We start from the raw sequence: 27,062 nt of genomic DNA, 5'->3' as shown, positions 1-27,062 counted from the left end.
AGTACATAAAAACAAAGAAACAAAAATATTTACAAATGGTACACTATTCCCCGTAAAAGCCAGTATGGATTGGCCATATTGAGATCTTATTTGAGCTGCAAATAATGTGATTTTGAATATTGACTTATTTGAATTTGAACCTTAGAATTTACTCTTGTCCATTCGTCACCAATAGGTACCAGCAGCCAAAATTTTAAAATCGCTTATGGCTAAATTTGATTCTCTCGTATAAAAATACACAAATACAAGAAAAAGAAAACAAAAATCATGAAGATATCTTGTTTAGTCTTCAAGTTCTAATCATTTTCATATTTGCAAATGTAGCATGAACATGTTTACATTACGACATGGCAAATTTAAAAGCAACTGACAAAAAAAGTAACCGGTAAAAATGTTACAAAAGATGCTTTCATCACTCTTAGTATTAGAAGACAATAGGAAATAAAAGTATAATCATATTCAATTTCAGCCTTCATTTTTGAGATGTGAAAAGTAAACATTGCAATATTTATAATAGCAAAATCACACTGGTGGGCACTTTTTGAAGTATCAGCAAATAAAACTGAATCAAAGAAAATCAAATATGAACATGCAATAGAATTCTATGCATAGTGGTTATTATGCCTATTTTTTTTTTCAAACAATTCCAGCTGCAAGTTTTTTCATTATAAGTTGATAAAAATACTTATATGTTCAATTTCAATGGCAGAAATAAAGTATCAAATGTTTTAAACGTATACAAACTTCAAAATCACAAAACCTATTAAAGATACAGATGTGAAATTTTGCATGCATAATCAATACATATTGTAGAATGTCATACCTAAATTTCAGCTCTGTACACCTTGTAGTTCTAAAATAATAAACTTAAAAATCGCAATAATTCACTGTTTATCATGGCGAAGTATCGTATATAAGCAAATGTACCTGTTCAGCACCAATTTACAAAAGGGAGCTGCATGCTAACAATAGTTCTCTATACAATTGATATTTCCTTGTGATTCTGTTGAAATCTTCGCTGGGAACTGACCACATTCGTCCATTTGAGGTGGTTACCTCAAACCCCCAATCAAATACATACAGAGAAGAGACTTTCTCTACTTCTGACCTTGCCCATCTAAAAGCATTTATTTTCACCTTACACTTTTCCAGAAATTTCACTTGTCCTACTTCACTACTTGTGACAGAAATTACTTGACCTAAATAAGTCATTATCATAATGTACTGCCACAAACTGTCCTTGTTTGCTGCCTGATCAACTAGAGCACTTCATCTCTTTCGTTTTCTGATTCTCCATTGTCGGGAAGTGTTTCATAGTCATTTATTAGGTCTGAGCCATTCAAAAATGCTTTCAAGTGGCTTGCTAGTAACTCTAAAGGTCTGTTAAGTTTTAAATGTTCAGACTTATTGCCCAGAACTATTTTCTGAAACCTAATTTCATCTTTGAGGGTCTCAAGTTTACTATTTCTGCTTACTAGCACATGGTAGCATTTGTGACATTCTCTTCACTGAAACAAGGCCCACCATGTGTCTTCACCCTCTCAATGATGAGATTTTTTCTTATGGCTTGCTTCCTTGCATTTTTCTCCTTTTCTTTTGTTTTCTCCAGTTGTTGCTTTCTCTTCTGAAGTACCACCTTCTGTAATGTCTGATGTTTTATTCGGACTTCTTTAGATTTGGATCCACACAATCCAAGCAACGTTCCTTTTCAGATTTACTATCAAGCCAAATTGAAGTCTTGTTTTTCTTCAGCATATTGATGGTGCTATGGTGGTGTAAACATGCATGTCGTCTCTTGAAAAAAATTCAAATCACCAAAGCATTCTTCTATCAAATTGGTTATCTGGCTATGCTGCATTTGCTGACGTTTCTTTTCATCTTTAATATCATAGTCTTCCACCTGGCAAGAAGTCTGTCAGCTGACGTTGAAGAACATCTTTGTATGCTGAACAAAGTCTATGAAGTAAACTTTGAACAATAGTCTTCTTTTGTGCATCCATTTTGTAGAGGGCAGAAAAAACGGGGCTGTTTAAATTGATGCTAAAAAGTGGTGGAAAGTTGGCATCTGTCAATTGTTTGGCATCATGTTCTCATCTTCCAAGAGGAGCATTCATTTCCATAACATAGCAAAAGAAGTCCAAGTATTTTGGTTGTCTGCTGAGTATGATCCAATAAGGTCCAGTAACTTTGTGGTATAACAGTCCAAGTGCAACCATGGCACAGTCAATTGAATCACTCCTCGCGTCATGAAGCACTTTCTTGCTTGAGATTCAATGATGCCATGAAATCTTGAAAAAATGTTGTCACAATATCATTTCAATGATAGTAGAGTCAAGCAGCAGCCTGAAAAACGTTAAACCTATTCGCTCTAAAACTTATGCTAGAATTTTGTGACTGAAGGTGACAATAGGCTTCCCATGAGGCTCTGCATCCATTTTTCTCATCACCTCTTGGTCCCAACACCTCACAAGACGTCCTGATAAAGCGATATGCTGCATTTTCTGAACTTGAAGAAAACCTTTTGAATTTTTTAAGACCATCTCTGCTGATTTTCTCATTCAGATGTTGTTCCCATTTTCTCAAGACTTTTTCGGATTCAGAACTGAGGCCAAGAAGGAAGTGAGCATTACAATGCAAAAACTCAATGTTTTCATCAATGCCAAGTGTATTCATCCTCTGCATGTTAAAGGCTTTGTCGAATGACTTCATGACACTTGCTCTGTCACTCATAAGACCAGTCAGATTCTGTAACATTGACCGGAATACAGTATCCACTTCACTATCTGTATAGAGATCGGCCAACTCCTGGAGCAGATTAAAGGCCACATCAACAAGTGTATCTGAATCTTCCTTGAATACTGAACTGAATCCACATGAAAGTAACTGACCACCATCTGTTGAAAGTTGGTGTCCCACAATCTTTTAACGTTTCCTAGTTGTTCCATCAGAATGTAAGTCTACATTCCTCGATTGCAGTAATGCTTCAGCTGTCTGTTTAGCAAGGACATGCCTTTTGTTAGCATACCTTAGAGATGATCGCTCTGATGGCAGGTCTTTTGAATCCATAGCTGTGTAAAGATGTGTCTTGCTACAATATCAATTATCTTTCCACAATTCTTGTCGGATACTTCTGCTTGCCCTATCAATTCAATGACACTTGATGACATCTTTGGTGTACTGGTTGCTATTATGTTCCTTCATAGAAACATTTCTTTTCTCGGCCTGATTAAGAAAATCAAGTTTCATCTGTTGAATTTTCAACTCGTTCTTCTTTTTCTCTTTGCTTTTCTTATGAAGTTTTTTGAATTGGAAAGGAGAGTTTGGATCTTTTTGAGTTTTAGTTTCAACTTAAAAATTTGCTTAGACAATATTTGATTGGGCATTCTTTCCATCTTTTCTTTCTTACTCAATCTTGTTTCCCGTCTTTTCAAACGCTTGTAAAATGCAGAGTGTCTAATTTTTTAAAGCTCCTGATTTCTTTGCTGCAGGGTAGTCAAGTACTTTCAAGTTTAATTTTATTTTCCTCGTATTGCTGTTGTAATGATGACAACAAATCTTTATTTCTTCTTAGCTCTTCATTTTTCTGCTGTAAATCAGCATGAAAACACTATCTTTTCTGAAAGTACATCTTTTATGGTCCGCACTTTATCTTGTTCTTCTTTCAGTTTTTTCTGCATATCTTCCATCTTTCCTTTTAGTTTTATCTGAATAGTTTTTGAGCCAGAGAGCAATGATGAGTTTTCTAGGTTGCTTTCATCATCATTAGCCGGAGTTTGTTGAATCATCAGTATCTTTCTACAGGCTGGCATAGCTGCCTTCGGTGTACCTGGACTAGATTTTACAATGGCTGTGCTGACATTCTCACTGTCTGGTTGATACCAGTAATTTTTCATGAAGTCTTCATAATTGTTATTACGATGCCGACATTTACTGAGATTTTTAGATCTTGCCTGAATTTTCTTTAACTGTTTCCAAAAAAACTGCCTATCAATAGAATGTCCAGATAGGTACTCGGCAGCCTGACATACCCAAGATGATGGAAGTACTTCTTTCTTTTGGAAGGAAACAAAGTCCATAATGATGCCATTTGTAAGTGCAATTATTTCTGATCGCTTGACAAACTTGAACTAAGCCGTTCATCTCTTGTAACACCAGCACATGAAAATTTCCAACGAATGTCAAATTTTCCATTAAAAATGTTTTGGAATCTGTCATTTATGTGCAAATTGGCATTAGAATGAGCTTTTTCAATTAAGTATATTAATCTTAACTGATTGATGGTGATGAAATTGAATGCAAATTCGACAATGTCATCCCAGGTTTTTTTTTTTTTTCATCTTTCAGGTAAAAAAGTTGTAAAAGGAGTTTATTGTTTATACTAACTTTGGGAATAAATGGTCTTCTACCTCTTCCAGTGAAATTGAAAATATCTTTTAATTTCTTGAAATTGCAGTCGTCTGCAATAAAAATATTCCCAATTTCAAACATGCAGCAAATAAATGATCCCATTCTTAACATGTAGAGATGAGTTTTTTTAAAACTAATCTGTACTTACACCTAACAATTTAATAAACAATGCAAAAGTAAATGTTAAAACAATAAAATAATAGTACTTATGAAACTAACTTATTTAGAAACCCATTCTTAACATGTGGAGAAGTGTGTATTTTTTAACTAGTCTGTACTTTCATCTAACAATTTCATAAATACAAGTCTGTGCTTTCAATAAACAATACAATAAAATATATTAAAAACAAACAAACAATAGTACTTATGAAGCGAACCATTACTTAAAAAACATGTCTTTTTTTTTAACTATAGTCTGTATATTCACCTAACAATTTAATAAACAATACAAGAATAAAATAAATATATTAAAACAATAAAAGGAAGTACTTATAAAACAAACTTTTATTTAGAAACCGATTCTTAACATGTGGACTCTGTACTTTCAATTAACAATTTAATAAACAATTCATGAATCAAATGTATTAAAACAAAAGAAGACAATAGTACTTATTAAGCGCGAGCATAAAAAGGCTGTTAAATGTGCACTCGCGTACCAAGCTGCCTTGTCACAGTGTAGTATTGGTGAAAATTTAAAATTAGACGAAAAACAAGTAGTTTTCCAAATATGAAGCCATGTAATTCTATGTTATCACGGTTGGCCATTTTTGCAAGCGCATTAATGCCTGAACTCTAAGACTTATTTTCCATTTCATATTGGCCAGAAAGTGAATACTCATTTTAAGTTAAATTTACATAGAAAAGTGAACACCCATTTTTTAAAAAGTAATTTCTTCATATCATGAAAACTATTTTTTGCGACAGAATGGCCAGCCATGATAACATAGAATTACATGGTTTAAATTTTGGAAAAGTACTTGTTTTTTTGTCTAATTTTAATTTTTCGTCAATACTACAGTGACAAGGCAGTTAGGTACGTGAGTGCACATTTAACAGCCTTCGTTTATGTTCGCACGTAGTGTAAACGAAGGCTGAGCTGTAAAATGGAAAATAGTTCCAGAGTTCAGAAGTTAATACCATGCAAAAGAAATCAAACAAAAAACTTTTTAGCCAATAAACACACAAAAAAATGCCCCCCCCACCTTTAAGGTGGCCAGAAAGTGGGTACTCATTTTAAGTTAAATTTAGATGGAAAAGTGATCACTTCATATCATGAAAACTATTTTTTTGCGACGGAAAGTTTTCATATTCGTTTTTAGCACACCAAAATCTACAAAAAACACATTTTGTTATGTACAGACATGAGACGGGCCTTAAAGTAAAATAATACTGCGTCTTCAACGTAAAAGTTGTTTTCGTTGTGCTAATTTGATTTTTTTTTCTGTCTAGAATAAAATAAATTAAAACAATGAAAACAATGGTACTTATGAAGTGAGCTATTATTTAGGAAATGTGTGAGGGGGGGGCGTGTTTTTTAACTAGTCTGTACTTTCACCTAACAATTTAATAAACGATACAAGAATAAAATATATTAAAACAATAGTATTTATGAAACAAACTATTATTTAGAAAACCACTCTTAACTGTGTGTGGGTTTTTATTTATTTTTTTTATTTTTAATTAATATGCATTTTCAATTAACAATTTAAATTATACAAAAATAAAAAAAATGTTAAAACAAAAGACAATAGTACTTATAAAGCGAACTAATGTGGAAGAGAGGGTGTTTTTTCTTTTTTTTTTTTTTTTTTTTTTTTTTTTTTTTTTTTTTAATTTAGTCTAGTCTGTACTTTCTGTACTTATGCAAACTGTGGTGAAATAACATTTAGCCATTCTTAACATGGGGAGGAGAGGATGTTTTGTAATGCTTCTGGACTTTCAACTAACAATTTAATATATAAAGTTATCGTAAAACTTTAATTTAACTTGAAAATACTATTTAAAAATAGCGCGGTTCGCTAAGTGCAACCACCGTAGTTTCATCTATGGATGACAATAGTTTTTTACGCTTATTCAAATTTTATTATTTTATGCAGTTGCATGCACCAAATTTTCAAATAAATACAAAATGCTAGAAATGCGCTGTTCAATTTGCTTTTTGTCTAGCATTTTTTTTTTGCTCTTTTGCTAAGTTTGTTTACTTTCAGGAAACTGGTTTAGAATGCCATATAAACGAATATTTAGATACGTTTTAAAATTAAATCACTAATTTTATAAATGGTTTATTATAAATACTCCCTATTTATTTCCCCTCCAAAATGAGACAATATTAATTTAATTTTTGAAAAAAATCCAAAATATTGCTTATTTGTTTACGTTAAAAAGCTGAACGTGTGCTAACTACATGTTGCAAAATACTTGTGAATATTTAAAATATTCAAACGTAATTTTTACAAATTAATGTACAGAAATGGTTTCTTATCGCTTATATTGAAATTGAAGCAGTATAGTTACCTATTTGGTGAAATACCGAAATCGAACCACTTTCATTCATTGACTCGCACATTTTCGCCGTGTTCACGGTTCATGCAATTTTGTCCAAAAGACTCCCGAGGTGTTAGGGTTAGGGTTCGCCTTGCGCATTTTTGCGAATAAAGCTAGGTATAATTTCTTAGCACCATTTCATAGGAAATTGAATAAACTTTAATTTAATATCACGTTTGCCATGGTTATTATGAATAGTTAATTCACTAGAAGCAAATTAAATGAGAAAAATTTTAAAAAGAATTTCGCATATTTTAAAAAAAAAAAGAATATTTGTAATTTTTATATGTAAATTAAGATCATTCTTTGCTTAATTTGATGCTATTTATAGTTTTTTATTGGTCAAATGGTAAAAATTCGCGAGAGTTTTAAATGAGTATGATTTTCTTAATTTTTAAAAAATTAGCAGCTTTTAAAATTAAAACAATGAAATAATTCCACGTCAAAATTTTATCACTTTTGTTGGTGCTATTAAAATAAATCAGTAAAATTGAATTTTTATTCAACAAATACAAAATAAACACCGTACGAAAGAGGAAGATTTGTTCTTTCATGTAATATGCATTTTATCCAAAAACAAATTTAAACAAATGAAATACAGGCTGGTGAACATAACCTAAAGTTGACCATTTTTTACAAATTCCATTCATTTTTCAGGCTGCTGCTAGTACCTAATAACTACTCATTACATTTTTTCTGAAATTTTGCATGAAGTTACAACTACCCAAGAGAGGAAATGTAACATTCTCAGATTTTTTTATAAAAATTCTGGTTGCATCATAAGGGGGTTAAAATGGGTCAAAATGACCAAAAATAGCACTTTTCGGGACATAGAATCTTTTCAGACCATTAGATTTTGCTGAAAATTACCCAAAAGCAAGATCACGTGGATATACATTTGGAAATGTAATATTTGACCCTGGGAAAATTCTGGGGCTTGAGCCCCAGTGTGTTTTAGAGGTGAAAAACACCTTTTTGAGGCTAATTTTATTTTTCTCCTAAAATTCAAGTCATCTATATGGTCAGGGGACCATGTAGATTTTGGCTTGTTTGTAGAGAAATGTATCTTCATGCCAGGTTGTCCTAACAAACTGCTGTATACAGAAACCTTAAACATTTGAGGATGGTGCCTGAACTCCCATATGATTGTCTTCCCCCCTCCCCCCAATATGCAACCAAAATGTGTTGCTTGGTAGTCTAGCATATCGTGTGTGTGGCATCCGTCAGTCGAAACGACTATGGATCAGCGCCGTATTAAGATGTTGCCTGTTTGCATCCTTTTGTGTGACTGTAGAGACCAATTCTTGATTTGCATAGTCTGCCACAGCCTTGACATACGAAGGTTGTTATGCAATTTGCCGCTTTGTCCGGCTGTTCCACCTGTACACTCGCTCTTCTCCTAGCTCTCTTTGCAGCATTTTCAACATGGAGAGTCCTCTCGCTGATGATAATCCCCTGGCGTATCATTTTCCTCCAGGCAGTTCTGTCAGCTGCAGAGGCTTCCCATGTATTCCTGTCCACCGAGAGAGCCTTCATGTCATGCTTGCAGACATCCCTGTAGCGAAGATGGGGTCGCCCCCTCTTTCTTGAGCCTGAGGCAAGCTCGCCATAGAGAAGGTCTTTAGGGATGCGCCCATCATCCATCCTGCGCACATGGCCCAGCCAGCGAAGACGTCGCTCACGCAGTAGGGAGTAAATGGATGGGATGCCCGCTCTCTGCAGAACATCAGTATTACTCACTCTGTCCTGCCATGTGATATCAAGTATCCTAGGTATACACCTCATATGGAAGACCTGGAGTTTCCTCTCTTGTGTTGAGTATGTAGTCCAGGATTCACACCCATACAGTAGAACACTGAGGATGCACGCTCTGTAGACGGTCATCTTGGTGGAGGTGGTAAGGTGCCTGTTTTCCCAGACTCTTTCAGTTAGTTTAGAGAGGGTTGTAGATGCCTTTCCAATCCTTTTGTTTAGCTCTACGTCCAATGAGAGGGTGTCTGAAGTAGTGGAGCCTAGATATTGAAACTGGCGTACGATCTCTAGTGGTGTGCCTTAGATTGTGATGCTGGGTGGGGAGGCGGTTGCTTGTCCCATGACTTGAGTTTTCTTCTGGCTGATGGTGAGACCGAACAGGCTGCAAGCATTAGCAAACCTGTCCATCAGTCTTTGAAGACCATCTTCCTGATGCGATGCTATAGCTGCATCATCGGCAAACAGCATGTCTCTTATCCGAACTGTCCTGGTCTTTGTCCTGGAGTGGAGTCTGGCGATGTTGAAGAGACCACCATCTGACCTGGAGTGCAAGCAGATACCATCCGTTGTGTTCTTGAAAGCATGCTTCAGGAGTAGGGAGAAGATGCCGAAGAGTGTTGGGGCCAACACACAACCCTGTTTGACACCACTCCTCACCCCGAACTCAGCAGACATGCCACCGTTAAATTGCACAGTGCTCCTCATGCCATCATGAAAGGATCTTATGATGCTGAGGAGTTTTGGTGGGCATCCAATCAGTGGGAGAATTTTGAATAGTCCATCTCTGCTCACGAGATCGAATGCCTTGGTCAGGTCTATGAAGGCAACATACAGAGGCTGGTTTTGCTCTCTGCACTTCTCTTGCAGTTGGCGTAGGGAGAAGATCATATCGATTGTTGATCTCTCTGAACGAAAACCGCATTGAGATTCTGGGTAGATTCGGTCGGCAAGAACGTTTAGTTGCAGTAATACTATACGTGCGAATAGCTTGCCAACGAAACTCAACAGTGAGATACCGCGGTAGTTGTTGCAGTCACCGCGGTCCCCTTTGTGTTTGTAGAGAGTGATGATATTTGCGTCTCTCATGCCCTGAGGCACTGAGCTTTCTCTCCAACATTGTATCAGAAGACTATGGAGGGGCTCAAGCAGGCTAGCCTTTCCACTTTTTAAGACCTCTGCTGGAATATAGTCCTTTCCTGAGGCTTTTCCTGATGACAGTCTGTCTATTGCCCAGGATAGTTCTTCTATGGAAGGCTCCTCATCGAGCTCATGCATCAGCGGTAGACGATCAATGGCATCCAGGGCGGACTGATGTACCATGTTTTCCCTGGAGTAAAGCTCGGAGTAGTGTTCAACCCATCTGTCTAGCTGTTTAACTTTGTCTAGTATGGGTTCACCCGATTTTAGACTTCAGTGAAGCAGTTTTGTTAATTATGGGTCCTGTAGCTCTCCTGATCCCGTTATACATATTTTTTATATTTCCTGTATCAGCTGCATGCTGGATAGACTTGGAGAGCTCCATCCAGTAGTTGTTTGCAGCTTCTCTTACAGCCTTTTGAACTGCCTCAGTGCAGCCAGTGATGTAGGAGATGGGTTGGCCTTGTATGAGAGCAAGGACAAACGCTTTGCCTCAATCAGAGGGTTGAGGGTAGCAGAGTTGGCATCATACCAGTCATTGCGTTTGCTACCTGTCCTCCTCCCAAAGACTTTGAGAGCTGTAGAGTGGATGGCATTTTTCAGTGTTTCCCACTGTTCAGATGCAGTCCGGGTGTTATCTCCTTTGAAGGTGGAGGTTAGCATCTCGTTGAATTTCGCATTGCGATCTGAGTATGTGGTCTTGCTAACATCAATACGGGCAACACCCTCCTGTTTAGTGTGGTAGAAATCTTTGGGTTGAAGTTTGACTCTACTGCATATTAGGGAATGATCTGTATCACAATCAGCACTGTGGTAGGCTCTAGACATCAGAAAATGTTTGAGGTACCTTCGTCTAGTAATGATTAGATCGAGCTGGTGCCAACGCCCTGATCTGGGATGTCTCCAGGACACTCTGTGATGCGGTCTGGCAGCAAAGAATGTGTTGGTAATGCAGAGGTCATGGTAGGCACAGTTCTAGAAGGCGCTGACCGTTACCATTGCATTTGCCCACTCCAAAGTTACCAAGGCAGCTCGGCCATGCATCGTTGTCGCTACCCACACGTGCATTAAAGTCCCCAAGTATAATCAGGTCTTCATTTTGTGGAAATGCCTTGATGGTGCTATCCAGCTGTGTGGAGAAGTGCTCCTTGATGTCGTCAGGCGCTGTGAGTGTTGGGGCGTACACACATAATAGATTAATTGTTCCATCTGTGGTGTTCAGTCGTAGTGAGATTAGGCGCTCAGTAGCTGAATCAGAGAGTTGTACGTTCTGAAGCAGTGAGTTTCTGACTGCGAAACCAACACCGTGTTCCCGGACCTCCTCTTCCTGTTTTCCTTGCCAGAAGAAGGTATAGTCAGATTCCTTTAGGCATCCGGTGTCAGCTAAGCGTGTTTCTTGGAGTGCAGTGATGTCTACTTTGAGTCTCGATAGCTCGTTGTTGATGATGGCAGTTTTTCGAATATCGGAGATGTTGCGTATGTCGGTAGATAGGCCAATCGTCATAGTACGAACATTCCAGCACCCTAGCCTGAGTGTTGGGTTCTTTGTTTCTTTTGGTTTTGTTTGGTGCAATGGTTACTTGCCACTTGTTGGAATCATCCTATACCCTACGCACCCAGTAGGGTAGGTGGCCAGTGGCGGGATAGCACCTTACTGACTGAGGGCTGCTCAGCTTTGTGGCGGGCGGTAGCTGTCCAATGAAATTAAATAACTTCTCCCACCGTTAGGACCGACCCCTGGCGCCCAGCTGTACGCCAATTGAGCTGTAGGCTTATAACCGGTAACTGTCGCTCCCCTGTTTAGTCCTATACAGATGTATAGCTGAAGTTTTCTCTCCAGGGCGCTGGCCAGGGCAGATCTGTGGAGAGACTGGGTTGCCCAATCGTCAGAATCCCCCTCTCGGTCTTGCTGGTGTTGCCCAGAGGAATGGAAGTACCAGTACGTCCGGCACCAGGTTGACTGCAGTAGCTACCGGAGCAAGGCTGAGTACAGCACTTGTCTGCCTGTGGGGCTACACTCCAGATTTTCTGTTAGGGTTTACTCCCTTAGTCTTTATCGAACCAACGAATAACCACAAGGCAGTGGTACTATTTACCCATAGCTGGGGGCCTGTTCATGGGCATCAGGGCTTGTCCATACAACGATGGGCCTGGCATGCCGCATGTCTGGGGGCAGACCACCTCCGAGTCTCCTGTAGTTCTGCTTGAGTCCGCAAGGTACTCAATTTACATGTGTCGCCACGGGGAGGCACTACATGGAGCTTTCCTATGGAGAGGCTATGTACTGGCAGGGAAGACTTACGCACTCTGCTTCCTTTTTGCCTAGGCTAGCCAGCGGTAGGGACTGGAAGAGGAAGGTGGCAAGCACACAGTACCCCACACTTGACGCATCAATAGGCCATATCACTAGATGTGAAATCATGATTACTTGTTTTTTTTCCTAATTTGTATTTGTCTTATCAAATATTTATCTAATAGTGGTATGTGGTAATCCACTAAAATTTTTTTTTTTTTTGTAGCTATTCTCATAAAACTTAATATTTTTATGTGAAATTACTGGTTCTTTCTGATCAGTTAGATTTTATGTCACTTTACTTGAAGCCAGGAGTTATAAATCAAGCAGTAAATTTCAAACTTTGTATCGCTAGCAAACTAAGTCTATTCATGAATTGTATTTACTCACTTAGTTGAAGGATTATGTCATCCACTAAAATAGATCAAATGGTTTGTGTTTTTTATTAAACAACTTATCAGTCGAAGGATCATGTGTTTCAAATATGGCACAATAATTGCATTAGATATTTTTCCAAAGCAAAGTGAGATTATTTTTTTTGGGAGGGGTGGATAAAATTTTTTTGGTTATTCATTAAATAATTATTTTAACAGTTGCATCATTTGAATTCTCCACGCTTACAATGTTTTATTTTTAAAGAATAATATCAATATTTTATTGAAAAAGCAAAGGAGAAAAATGAAAATAAACTTAATGATACTAAAATGTTGCTGTTACTACACAGCATATTTATGTTCGTATTATCGTTTGGCATGTTTTATTTAGAATTCGATAGAACATAATAGTTTTAAAAAAATGTGCGCAGTTAAAAATGTACATATTATACATGAAAATAATTTTGAAATTTGAATGAGTATTATTTGGATTCTTCAGACTACCATTGTCATCTTGAGTGTCATTTTCATAACATTTCAGTCGAACCTCCAACTTTCTTCAGATGTACCTTGACGAACTCTGGAATTTCGAATGCCCCCCCCCCCATCTTTTTTTTAATTTCATAGGTTTAACAAGATGCCCCTGAAGAAGGTTGGGTTACATTGACAGAAACATAAAAAATAATACTCCAGATGAGAACCGTAATCCAAATAATATAACAAATCCTCGTCTCAAAAATTTCGAAACCTTGAATGATATGTTAACTTATCAATTTCAAAGTATTCTTTGTCGATTTTTCTCAGTCATAACTTTGATTCTAGTGGTCATAAAAAAGCAAATAAAATTTGATAGAACTGTTCATCTGTTTAAATAGCCTGTGTGAAATTTCAATAATACTCTACCAAATTAAGCCACTTTAACTGAAATAAAAAGGTTCTTTTTCTGTTGTCATCAGTTCTAATTCTGTTTTTCATTTCTAAATTGATGTTATGAGATAAACTGCTCTACACATTTCCGGAATAATGAACTTCCCTGAGACAATAAGGTTCTGGATATGACCTTGAAAATATCCAGTGGTGATTTTGGGGCTGTGGGGGAAGTGGCGCTACCCTTAGTTACCATTGCTTCCAGTACTTGAAATGGTAATACCTGTTAGGGTATCTGATCCTACAAGATCAGGCTGTCTGAAGATGCGCCAAACATTTTTTCCCCCTTTCTCTTTACTAAACTCATGTTCTGCAAAGTCGAAAACAAAGTTTTTTTTTTTTTTTTTTTTTTTTTTTTTTCTTTCTTTCCTCCAAACCAAATACCATGAATAAATATTTGAAGTTATAAAACATTTGAAAAATACAAGCTCTTCTAAAAATACTGGATTTGGCATTAAATTACATGAAAAGGGTTGATATGCCATAAAACAAAATAATCAAACATATCTCCATGAAGATATAAACAATTTGAAGCATAGTAATTTTTTTTCAAAATTATTAGATTCGGCATTATATAATCAAAAAAGGGTGGCTATATCTTAAAACGAAATAAAACTCCATGAATAAATATTTGAAAATATAAACAACTTGAAGCATAAAATCTTTTTCCAAAATTATTGGATTTGGCATTAAATAATCCAAAAGGGTTTATATTCTGGAAAACAAAATCAATCAAATCGGACAATAAACATAGTTACTTTTCAATGTTCTCACAGTAATTCATAACGATTATGGCCCCTGAATAATAACGTGTACTTCTCTAACATGTTTAATGCACCTTTTGTTAATTATACCGCTGTGTTCGTCTTATTGATCTGCATGGCCACAACATTTGGGAGTATAAAAATATTAAATGTTTAAAAGCACATGAAAATAACATTATTAGAATGCATATTTTATTCTTCCATTAAAAATTGATGCACAAATGAAAGATGACTTGTTAAGCATATTTAGGTATGACATTTTGCTGGTGTCCAATGAAAATACTATCAACTTGTAATGTTAATTTTGAATATTATTGCAACGGCCAAACGGTTGTCACTTAGAACTGACTAGCTAGGTGCCTGGTTGTAAAATAAGCTTTAATATATTTTAATTTATGCAGATTTTGTATTTGTTATTACAGAGCCAATTCTATTGTTTATTATATTGTACCCAATATATAGTAGTGATTTCAAAAGTGAAATAAATTTGGGTGCCATCAGCTATAATCGAAACCAAAACATTTACAGCTCTAGCTTTAGTTGCTACCGTTTGAGTTACTATCAGATAGATAAGAAATAGCTAAAAAAAGAACTATATATTTGCGCATGCGTACATGAACACTCCAAGTTTACTTATGCCTGTTCCAATTTTAAAAAAATTTTACCAACTAAAGACTCATAAAAAGGTCCACAAAAAGTGATCATTTAATTCGCCTCGTGCTACTGTGACCTTTCAGTGGAGATGCACTTTGAAAAAAATGGAGACTCAGATATAGTTTTATAAAATTAACTAATGCTTTTAATTGTTAGTCCATATGTCATGATTGTTCCTATTTACAATGCCTCCCCACGGGACAGTTAGACACCAGGGTCGTTTTTTAATGTGGAGAAAAGGAACAAAAAATAAAAATTGTCTCAGTCATGAAGGATTTCTCCTCCACTAACAGAACAAGAAATTGAAGTGTAGCATCTGAAGAACAGATACTACATTCTGATCTTGACCCAACGGCCATATGTCATGATTGTTATTGCTTCAATTTTGTATCATTTTATTTTGTAGGGTTCCAGCTGTAACAGCTTCAACCTCTCAGAGGTCATTCGATGATATGCGTAATTTCTGGGATAAAAACAAACGTCTACAAAGACCCATCTCTCCTCATCTGACGATTTATAGGTAAGGTCTGAATGTAATTAATGTTGCCTTTTTTTTTTTTGTTAGTTTTATTTTAAGTTAAAAAAAAAAATACTAGTCATCTAAATTAAGATTTTTTTTCTTTCTGATAGTAAATAGTAACTGTTAAATATTATATAAACATGGAAACATTAAGGGAAATAACTGTTGCCATTGTCTCACTTGCCTTAAATATTTTAAGAGTTATGTACCTTGCATTCATTTTTCAGAGCGCATATTTCAATGAATGTGTTTCACTCTTTAGTTTATTTATATATATATATATATATATATATATATATAAGTGAAAGTGTCTGTGTCTGTGTACATTTCCCTACGCAATAACTCTGTCAATTTTTAGTCTACAGACTCGAAATTTGATATACAGGTTACTGAGATTTGGGGAAATCGAGGTGATCGGTTTTTGGCCAGAAATTTGTTGATTAAGGGGTCAAAGTTCAACGATTTGACCTTTGAGAACTCTACCAAACTCCTCCGACAATTTTGGCTCTACACACTTGAAATTTTAGATATATGTTCCTTGGACATGGATCTAACTTAATAACTTGATTTGAGCCCAAAATTTTTAAGGGGTCAAAGTTAAAAAATTGACCTCTGTGGTAGCAGTATCAGAATTTTTGTAGGAATTTTTGACACCCCTAACACGAAACTGCGAATACAATATAAAAATCTCGGAATTTCTCTGTTAAAAGTGGGTTATTTATTTTCTTTATGGATTATACTTCCAAAATAAACTATTACAGTTGTTTTAAAAGTAATAGAAATATTTTTTTTTTATTTTTTTTTTTAAAACAGTAATGAATTTTCCGAACTCAATATTTTTCAATCTTTAAACTTTAAAAATCTATCAAAATTTTTCTATTGATTCTATTTTTACGATATTTTCAGGGTCAGTGTGAAATTTTATGTTCTTTCCAATAAATCGAATATAATATTTTAGACAAACGTTTTTTTTTTTTTAAATTCACGACCCCCCCCCCCCCCCATCCCAATTTTTAAGTGTCTATTAAAAAGTAAATACTTAATTTAGTACCTGGAAAGTAAATAATTAATTTACTCACAAATTGAAGAGAAAAGGTCAATACATAATATATTCAAATTTAAAAAAAAAAAGACATTGTGTTCTTTTAGAATTTTACCTGTAAAGTTTGAAGTTTAAAACCTTTTTTTTTAAACCACGTTATTTGTTTTTTCTTTTTTCTTTTTTTAATGGAGCCTTGGTCCTTGCTCCTTTAATTGAAAAAAAAAATTAGGGCTTGAATTACATTTTTCGAGGAGTTATAAGCTTGGAAAGACAGGGGGTCAAATAATTCACGCCTCCCATTTTGTAAATGTCTAATAATAATTAATTTAGACCCGCATAAGTACATAATTATTTACTCACAAATTGAAGAGAAAAGGTCAATACATAATATATTCAAATTTAAAACAAAAAGAACATATTGTTCTCGTAGAATTTTACCTGTAAAGTTCGAAGTTTAAAACCTTTTTAAAAAAAAAAACACTTTTTTTTTTTTTTTTTTTTTTTTTTTAATGAAATCTTGGTCCTTGCTCCTTTAATTGAAAAAAAAAAATTAGGGCTTGAATTGCATTTTTCGAGGAGTTATAAGCTTGGAAAGATGGGGTGGAATTATTCGCTATTTTCACAAAATTTCTTACACTGCTACCTCTGCGGTCTCTTCCAAATTACTCGGACAATTTCTGGTCTAAATATTTGAAATTTTACATAAAGGATATTCAAATAGGGTTGAAAATTTTTAGTTACCAATATAGAAATGTATGTATGTACTTTTTTCACTGATATTTTTTAAAGTTATCCTCTCCTTTGGATTGTCTAATCCTCTCCTTTGGATTGTCTAGCCTTAATTTTAAAAAAATGTTGCTTCCGGTTTGGCGGTGGTTGTAACAGCATAAACGTTAGATTTTACCCCGTTCTTTTCCTCCTTTGCGGTACGGGTTCGAGCCTGCCTTCCTACTACCACTTTTTTTTTTTTTTTTTTTTTTTTTTTTTGCTCAACATACACATCCAAACATCCGGGCAACATCGGGCTGAAATGCTAGTGCCTTCATAAAAGTAATTTCTTCTTTCGGTTGTAAATATATTAATAGATATCATTGCATTGTTAATCTATATCTAGGATTTTTCATCAAAATTCATTTTTATATATTTGTCCAATATCACTTGAAACTTACATGGTTATATTACTTTCTGTGATAGAAACTTAGACACTATCCCATTGATTACTGTACACGCAATAACCCTTATCGCCAAGTGGCTTTCGGGCCTTGTGACCTCCATGTAAAAAAAAAAAAAAAAGTTTCATAGTAGCATAAAATATTAGAAACACTTTTGTTGATATATACATTTTAACATTTTCTTCAGACCTCAGTTGACCTCTGTCCTTTCTTTGGCCCATCGAGCAACAGGCATTGCCATGTCTGGCGGTAAGTAGCCAATAAAATTGTTTTCACTCTGTTTGAAAAATTGTGTGACCACTTATTGGGTATGTTTCTCGTCTCAATATAACTTTGATAGTTAAACATAGGATTGTTGTTTTTATTTACTATTACTCAAATATTAAGTTGAAAAAATGCATAAAGTGCATAGAATAAAAAAAATTTTTTAATCCTGTTTTAATAATTTACTTAAATTAAATCTACCACAATGCATTTTGCTTTATTCATAAATCAAATGTTTTAATCTTTTGTTAATAGTTGAAAAAACAAAAACACAATAGACTACTTAAAAGACATTTGCTGCATTATTGCTGAAATACAACTTAATTTAATGCATAGTTTGAAATTGAATCTCTAGATCAGGGGTGGGCAAACTTTTCAGTGCAAGGGCCGCATTAAAAAATTCTACATTTTACTGGGCTGCATAGTATATTTTCCAATATAATTGATATTTAAAAAAAACAAAATAAAAGGATTTCAGAGAAAAAATATAATTAATTTTCATTTATTAGCATTTTAAAGTACTATAGAAGATTCCCATAAAACACATTTATTTGAAAGATACAGTAACTTTAAACTTTAAAAGAAAACAATTTTATTAATATGTATTTTTAAATATGAGGTTCACATGAAACGCATTTGAAAAACAAATAACCTTGTTTGAAGAATAAAAGCAATTCTTAAGTAACTCTGTTTAAAGAGATTAAAAAATATCTTAATTAATATTTTAGAATAAAATCTTTAAAAGATACACATAAAGTAACTCAAAGGACAAAAATAAATTTATATATTAAAAAAGAACCGTCACATGAAGCACATTTATTTAAAAATAAAGTAACTCAATTTTAAGAGGAAAACATTTCTATTGATATTTTAAAACGGTAACTTCATATGAAATATATTTATTTGAAAAACATAATAGCTCAGCAACAGAGCAACAGAAGGATCAAAATGACTCAGTGAGAATGATGCAACTGACTGCAATCATTTACCAGTTTGTTGAAATTAGGTGTCAAGTTGCTTGTACTGATTCTTAACACTGACGGAAGTTTAAGTCTGTGAGAAGTGATCTGTTCTTTGACTTGTTAATTTTCAATATGGAAAAAGTCTGCTCACATATGTAAGTTGAAGCAAATAACACAAACATCTTCCTTGTAAGATTTTTCAGATTTTTAAACTTTTCTGGGTGCAGAGATGCATAAAATTCGATTAGTGGTTTATTTTCAAAGAGACTTTTTAAAGAGTTGTCAGCTTGCAAATCAATAAGATCTACTTGTAGTTCTTCGGCAGATGTTTCAACGTCACATGCAAAAGGTGAGCTGAGCAAATCAAACTGTCCTTCAATTGCCTTGAAATCAGCAAATCTTCTGATAAATTCTTCTTTTAGAGCCATCAAGTGGGAACTGTATTTGTCTGATAATGCTTGTGTAACAGCTCGTTTTCAACAGAGGAAAATGAACAAAGTTTTGCTCTTTAAGCTGCTTGGCAAAAAGTTTAAGTTTCAATTGAAACGCTTTCACTTCAACATATGATTCATGAGCAAATACACTTTTGCGTTGTAGTTTTGTATTTAACTCACTCTTTGTTCCTCGTTTCATCCGAGATCATCAACCTACCACCAGAAAATCTCAACTGATAGAATCGTCCATCGGCCAACACTTGGTCAATAAAAAGGAGTGCGGTCTTATTTTCTCTCCGGAGTGTTTTTCTGTTTTGTACCGAGGACGTACAAAAGTTCCACCTGTCTGTCCTCGAAGCACTTGCCATCATTGCCAGCCCCCCCCCCCTACTTTGTGCAAGCAGAGAAACCTCCGGCTTCAATTAGAATTATTTGGGTAGTCAGGGTTTTTTTTTTTTTTTTTTTTTTTTTTAACCTCCTCTCCATTCTTACTCCATACCACTACCAAATATTCTAAAAAAAAAAAAATAATTTTCAGACTTATGACCCTTGAAAATGTTAGTCTGAACGAAAAGCGCTTCGGGTGTATTTTAACGATCTTGTTTTTAATCGACTTATTTATTTTATTGATACATGTGTTACATGTAACTTGCCCCATTTTTTTTTCCTTTTCCTCACCCCGTTTCCATTTTATTTTAGTTGATTGAATTTACGCGATGGTTCACTTCTTTATAATATATATATATATATATATATGTAGGCGTCCTGTAAAATTTTAAATTCTAGATATTATTTGAATCAAGATATTTTGAATAAGTAAATATTTGACAAAACTGGTCAATATTGATTACATTTTTTAAAAATATTTTGCTTGAATTTGCATAAAACCCTCTTATTGATATTCTAAAAAGTTTGACTTACGAAATTACATAATGGGAATTTAAATTTACTAAATTTTTGTAACAAATTAGCATAATCACAGATGTAAACAAAATAATTAGTCAATATTTTTACTTACGAAAATGCTTGGCAATGAATTTATAAGATGTCCTTTCTTTGGAAATTCTAAATATCATATGAAAATTTTAGTGTCTTTTAGGAGTAACGGAGATGGGAGAGAGAGTTCGCTAAGACTTGACTGGTCGGTCGGCTGTACACCAGACTACAAGCGCCAGATTTTATGATCCCTACAATATTTTTAGTATATCAAAATAATTTATTGCCTGTTTTCGGCCAGGTAAAAGTTATTTCAGTCGACGTAACCTCCCACCTTCTTCAAGTGTATCTTGTCGAACTCTAGAATTTAAATGGAATTTCGAACAGAACTCTTGGCGCTTTTTATACTATTAGGACAACATTTTGTAGTCGATAAATGGAGTTTTCAGATAAAAAAACAAGCTTTTTGTCAATTCTAATAAATTATAATGGTAGCTTCCAAATTATGCAGTCGAAACTACCTGAATATTATTAAAAAAAAACCCAAAAAACTTTGTTAGCAAGTGAAAAATTGCAGCCATCTTATTTTTATAAAATAAAGCGAAATGAAACCATAAGAAAGGGAAGTAACTCTAATTATTTAATGTGACTAACGCAAAACAAATAACAAAATAAACATAACCTGTATACAGTGAACCTGTCAAAAGTGCATGGGCATGCAGGAAATCAAAAAATACGGATTTTATTTGTACAAAAATAATAAATATGCACTGATTCAATTTCCTCAGGCCCATTTCGAAAATTCAAAAAACTTTTCCCAAGTTTTCCAAGAATTATTGCGAGGAAATTACCTCCCTTGTGAACTATCCTGTGTCTTACATAAGCAAACACAATCGTTTTCTTAAAATTCTATTTATATTTTCTTTGATAATTTTCTACCTTATTGATTTTAATAATTTTTGGATATAATCATCTTAAAAGTATGAAGAATATGTAGATACCATGGTTTTCATGTGAAATTCAGTTTTACGATTTCTGAAATTTTATCCTAATGTAGAAGTGCCGAACCCTTTATTTACTTCGTGGGGGTAGTATGCTTTTGTTCCATCAGCCATGACTAGATAGAGGTCCTAAGTGATTTGAAAATGTATTTTTCAGTCAACAACACTCAGAATACAACCTCCAGGAGAATATCACTTTACTGAAGGTTAAAGATTCAATTCTTGTTGTGGGCGATCTAAAAATACAATTGTGAATTACTTCGGACCTTTATCCAGTCATGGCCAACAGGATAAGATCATGCTACCCCCCCCCCCAAATATCATGCTACCCCCCCCCCCCCCCCAAAGTAAATAAAGGGTTCCGTCCACCCCCCCAAAGTAAATAAAGGGTTCCGTCCAAATTCCCATGTTCAACAGAAACATTCTGAGTTTGACAATATACACCAGAGGAAGGTCGGAGATTACATCAACTGAAACGTGAAAATCACACTCGAGACGAGAACAGTAGTCCGATGAATCCAAATATTGAATTTTTATTGTTTTTTTTTTTTGTTTTTTTTTTAAAAAAAATATATATTATAAATTTTATCTTTCTTTTTCTCCAGCTGTGACGGCTTTGGCAATTGCAATGTTGGGATTACCACACGACTTTACATATTATGTGAAGTTAATCCAAGATCTTAATCTGCCTGCTAGTGTGATTATTGGGGCTAAATATATTGCTGTTTTCCCTTTCATGTACCACACAGCCAATGGCATCAGACATTTGGTAAGCAACACTTTCTATTGTCCAACTGTAATTTAAAAGAAATTTTCTTCCTACTCTAATTTTTAATTGACAACTGAATTTATGAGATTAAAAATATATATATATATATATATATATATTATTTTTTTTTATTTTTTTATTTTTTATTTTTTTTTTTATGGTCCGACAAAAGGTGGGTGGATCTGTCTGTTCGTCTGTCTGCACTTTTCTCAATAACTACGGCTTGGAATTTTTTGAAATTTTGCACAAACATTAAACATGATATGAGTAAAAAGTAACAGAACAGATTTTCTGGGAAAACTCCGGTTGCACCTCCCTAGGTGTGCCTGTCTGGTTAAAATGGATAAAATTGACACTTTTGTGCTTATTAAAAAAAATTGATACCTTGGGTTTTTGAAAAGTTGTAACTGATTTCTATATAATATACGGTAACTCTTAGGTGTGCCCCAGGGGCTCTTTAAGGGCTTATAAAAACACTCCATTTTTGGGACTATCTTTCCATATTTATCCAAAATTTTCTGTGTATATCTATTTAGCAGTTTTGCATGGTGCTGAACTCAAATATGAAGGCCTTGAGGACTTTGGGAGTTAAATGAGGGGGGGGGCATTGCATGCTCCACTTTAAAAAAATTTTTAATAAATATTTTATACTTGCAGAGGGAGTTTCCCTTTGTCAGATATGTTTGACTTTAGTTCAAACGTGTGTGTGGAGGGGGGGGGGATGAGGCTATTGTACCTATTTACTATGCCTCCCCACGGGACAGAGTTAGACACCAGGGTCGTTTTTTAACGTGGAGAAAAGGTACAAAAATAAAAATTGTCTCAGTCGTGAAGGATTTCTCCTCCACCGAAAGAGAACAAGAAATAGAAGTGCAGCATCTGAAGAACAGATACTACACTTTGATCTTGTCCCGAAGGCCAAGAAATGAGGCTATTGTAAATGTGAGTAGTATTGCATAAATTAAAAGGAACCTGAAATTTATTTTGTTTTTAAAATCTATTATTTTAAGCCTTAATAATGTAAGGTTTGTTAATATTCATTATTGCATTTATAACTTAATTTACATTTTAAATTTTAATTTCTGCATTCTTAAAGACTTTTGACATATTTAAATTTAATTATTTAAAAGGAGACAACTTTGTCGTATTTTATTTGAGTTTTCAACTAAAGAAAATCTGATCAATACCATTTTGGAATTTCTAGTAGGATAGGAATCTTGACTTATGTGCATACTCCAGACAACTTCGCCACCTGCTTGAAAACAACTAGTTATCATGGTTTTGGGTCAAGCTCTTTATTGTCGGGAGAAGCATACCAACATTAGTACTTATTTAGTAGGCTCATCTCTTTAGTGATCGTCCTCTTAATCTTTTTTCAATGCACATTTTATGTAAAGCTTATGATCTTAGTAGACTGACTTGTCCCCTCTTCTCTGACTAATAAGTTCCTACTTGAGAGCTCATTACTCAAATTCCTTAGCATTCACAGGTAACATGAATTGGAGCAAATACATTGAGGAAATTGTGAAAACGATGGACTCCGTCTATTGTGCTGGAAAATTACTTGCACCTCAGAGCATTCTATATCTTTTCATAGTTACCATTTGCCCATACATGAAGTATTGTCGTCACATCAGAGTTGGAGCATCTGCCACTACTCTCCCTATTAGATAGGGCTAAAAAAAAAAAAAAGTCTCAAATCTAATAGGTCCTGCATTAACCACCAAGCTCCAACTCTTGTCCTATCGCTTTCTGTGCCTGTTTTACAAGTACTTTAATGAAATGTTCTCTGAATTCATAACATTTGTGTCCCTGTAACACATGTAATTCTAACCAATTTGACAAGTAGCAAAATCCCACCCTTCATTCAGGGCCCTAGATATTGGAAAGTCTTTTACTCTAATAGTTTCTTCCCATAGACTGCTAGATTTTGTAATTCCCTCCCTGTTTCTTGCTTCCTTGACTACAAACATGCAGAAGTTCAAATGTAACCTGAATACACATCTTGCGAGTCAACTCCCTGCATAGTCCCATGTAGAGATCATCCCAATCAGTAACCTCTTGTGTCTTTGTTGGGATAAAAAAATAGGGCATTTAGTTTTGCCAGAAATTTTTTTTTTTATCTGAAGATAGTAAGACAATAATTTAAAGATAACAACCCCCCCCATCACTGAGGGGGGGGGTGTCACCACTACTCCAGAATAAGGGTTAATGTTGAGTAGACAGTGAGACAACACCTTGATGATTAGTACTGGTGGAAGTTAGGTAGTGTTTAATTATCTAAGAGGACAGTTTGACAAGAACTTATTTGCACGCATTTGAAAATGACTGTTATATTCAGCCAAGAAGCAGCCCCACAGTATTATGTTCTACAGATTTCTAGGAAAGAAACTTTGCTTCTGAAATTTTAGGTTAGTTGTAGGCACAGAGAAATTGTTGTTGTAGCTTGATGAGTATTTCTTGTGAATGTTTTGCAAAGGTGGGATCATAGATTGAAGCTCAGTCGGGCACCTGCAATTAAACTAACAAAAGAGCAGATATTTGCGACGTCACTTCTTTTGTTTCATAACTTTCTCTTCTCTACCTTTGGATCTTGCAGCTTATCATCGCGAATAAGTCCTTCATATTCTTCAATCGTATTTGTTGAATTGAATAAATCATGTTAGAAATATGCTGTAGTTTTAAAAAAATTTTTTTATTGCATTTTCACCCCCAAACAAGGCACAGTGCCACTTTGATGTAAGGTGCTACTATCAGGGGCATAAGTTGTAAGGATACAATGTAGGGAGTTGAGCAGCAAGATGTCTGTTCACATTACACTTGAACTTCTGCATGTCAATACAGTTGGAAGCCGGAAGGGTATTCCAAAGTCTAGCAGTTCTGGGGAAGAAACTATTAGAGTAGAAGGCTTTCTTACATCTTGGGATCTCTGTGTAGGGGTGAGACTTTGCTGCTTGTCTGATTTCTTGAGGGTATTTACGTCGAGGGGGCACAAGGGTTTGTAATTAGTCGGGGGATCCACCATTAAAATACTTGTAGAACAGGCAGAGGGATGCAACATTTCATCGATAGGTCAGAGGCTGAAGCTTAGATGACATTTCAGGTTAGTGACTCTCTTTAGAATCCTGTCCAGGAGTAAGACTAGTAGCAGATGCACCAGCCCAAATGTGACAACAATACTCCATACATGAGCAAATTGTGGCCTTGTGGTAGGTGTCTGAAACTTTGTGAAAAATATTGAATAATTCGACCCCCTGTCTTTCCAAGCTTATAACTACTCGAAAAATGTAATTCAAACCCTAATTTTTAAAAAATTTTTTTTCAATTAAAGGAGCAAGGACAAAGGTTTCATTTAAAAAAAAAAAAAAAAGAAAAATTACAAACTACGTGGTTTTTAAAAAAAAAAAAAAAAAAAAAAAGTTTTAAACTTTAGACTTTACAGGTAAATTCCCCCCCAATTTTTTTTTTTTTTTTTTTAATTAGAATATTTTTATTGATCTTTTATCTTCAATTTGTGATATATAAAACTTTGGCACATAAATTAATTATTCACTTTTTAATAGACATTTCAAAATAGGCGTGAATTAAAAAAACAAAAAATGTTTGTCTAAAACATATTCAGTTTATTGGAAAGAGCATAAAATTTCACATTGGCCCTGAAAATATTGTAAAAATAGAATCAATAGAAAAATTGATAGATTTTTTTTTTTTTTTTTTTTTTTTTTTTAAGTTTAAAAATTGAAAAATACTGGACTCGTAAAATTCAATTAATTTCATTAATTTTTTTTTTTTTGAAATAAAAGAAATATTTCTATTACTTTTTATACAACTTTAATAGTTTATTTTGGAAGTATAGAAAGAAAATAAACAACCCACTTTTAAAAGAGAAATTATGAGTTTTTTTTTATATTTTATTCGCAGTTTCGTGTTAGAGGTGTCAAAAAATTCCTACAAAAATTCTGATACACCTAGCCTTGTAGAGGTATAGAATATTTTCAAGCGTAAGTAACTTTCAAGTTCGATAGAGAAAGCCCACCTTCTTTGCAGGAGCCTTGGCAATGCTCTCGATGTTCCAACTCATGTTCCTTGTGATTAGGTATAATATCAATATGATAACCCTTGCATTATTGCTTATTTAATACTATGCTAGGTTTTTTCTTGTATATGAAAGCTTTAATAATTATATTAATATTTTTTTATTGATTTATTTATTTTTCAGGCTTGGGATTGGGCAACTGGCTTCAAACTAAACACTCTCTACAAGACTGGTTACTTGACCGTTGGAACATCACTTCTTCTAACGGCTCTGATTGTGCATCTATGTTAATAAAAACTATAAATAAATTATTTAGGTACCCCCTCTCGACCACTTTATTCTGTCCTGATGTAAACTTGGGATTGTTCTTACTCTGTTGCCAGAAAACTCACCATTTGTCAACATAGGTCTGTGACCTTTCAGGAGGGGTCATTTACAAAGTTTAGTTTTGATAGCATTTATAGCATTTACAAATTTGACACTCTTCCTCTTTTTCTTTTTATTTTTCTTTTTTTTTTTGTTTTGTGGTTCACTTTGCAAAGGTTAAGAGATTCAATTCTGTTCCCTCTTCTCCAGATTAGGACCAAGACACTTGAGCTTCTTCATTTGTGGTAATAATTATGATTAAGAATAATGCTACCTGTGGAAATCCCACAGTTAAATAAAGGAGATTTTAATTTTATTTATCTAGTGATTATTATTATTACTTTGTAAATGTCATAAAATAATACCTGTTTCTGAATTTTTGAGATGAGGATTGAAATTTTTTTTGCATTATTCAAGCTACTATTCTCTTGATATTTTCACAACATTAGAGTTAATGTAACCTCTTACCTCCTTCATACATTTTTTTTTTTTTTTTTTTTTTTTTTTACTTTTACTTTACTTTCAAAATCTTCTAGTTGAACTTAGGAACTTGTTCAAAAATTTTAAGTTTATCCTTCGTTTAATTCACGATAGACTGTTCTCATTCAGCCATGAAGCATTAATCTACATGGACATAAGCCTAACAGTTACACAAGTTGATTAACAATTGGTTCTAAGTGAACATCTTTTGGAGGTTGAAGATTCAAT

At 34.4% G+C, this 27,062-nt stretch overlaps 1 protein-coding gene across 2 annotated transcripts in view; it reads left to right on the top strand.

The window, feature by feature from the left end:
- The window catches only part of LOC145278039 (succinate dehydrogenase cytochrome b560 subunit, mitochondrial-like), a 56,351-nt gene extending 29,681 nt beyond the window's left edge, over positions 1-26,670 (top strand). For both annotated transcript variants that reach the window (XM_080130260.1, XM_080130259.1), the window contains exons 3-6: positions 15,259-15,372; positions 17,774-17,835; positions 21,789-21,952; positions 26,172-26,670. In XM_080130260.1, the coding sequence (XP_079986386.1) occupies positions 15,259-15,372; positions 17,774-17,835; positions 21,789-21,952; positions 26,172-26,279 (448 nt within the window). In that variant the 3' untranslated portion in view covers positions 26,280-26,670. The remainder of the gene's footprint in view (positions 1-15,258; positions 15,373-17,773; positions 17,836-21,788; positions 21,953-26,171) is intronic.
- The last annotated feature ends 392 nt before the right edge of the window (positions 26,671-27,062 follow it).

This window comes from Euprymna scolopes, chromosome 6, assembly GCF_053919585.1.
Source record: "Euprymna scolopes isolate OS-2025 chromosome 6, ASM5391958v1, whole genome shotgun sequence".
In the NCBI taxonomy this organism is placed as follows: Eukaryota; Metazoa; Mollusca; class Cephalopoda; order Sepiida; family Sepiolidae; genus Euprymna; species Euprymna scolopes.
The sequence above is the reverse complement of the archived record's forward strand: the minus strand, read 5'-3'. Positions and strand labels throughout refer to the sequence as shown.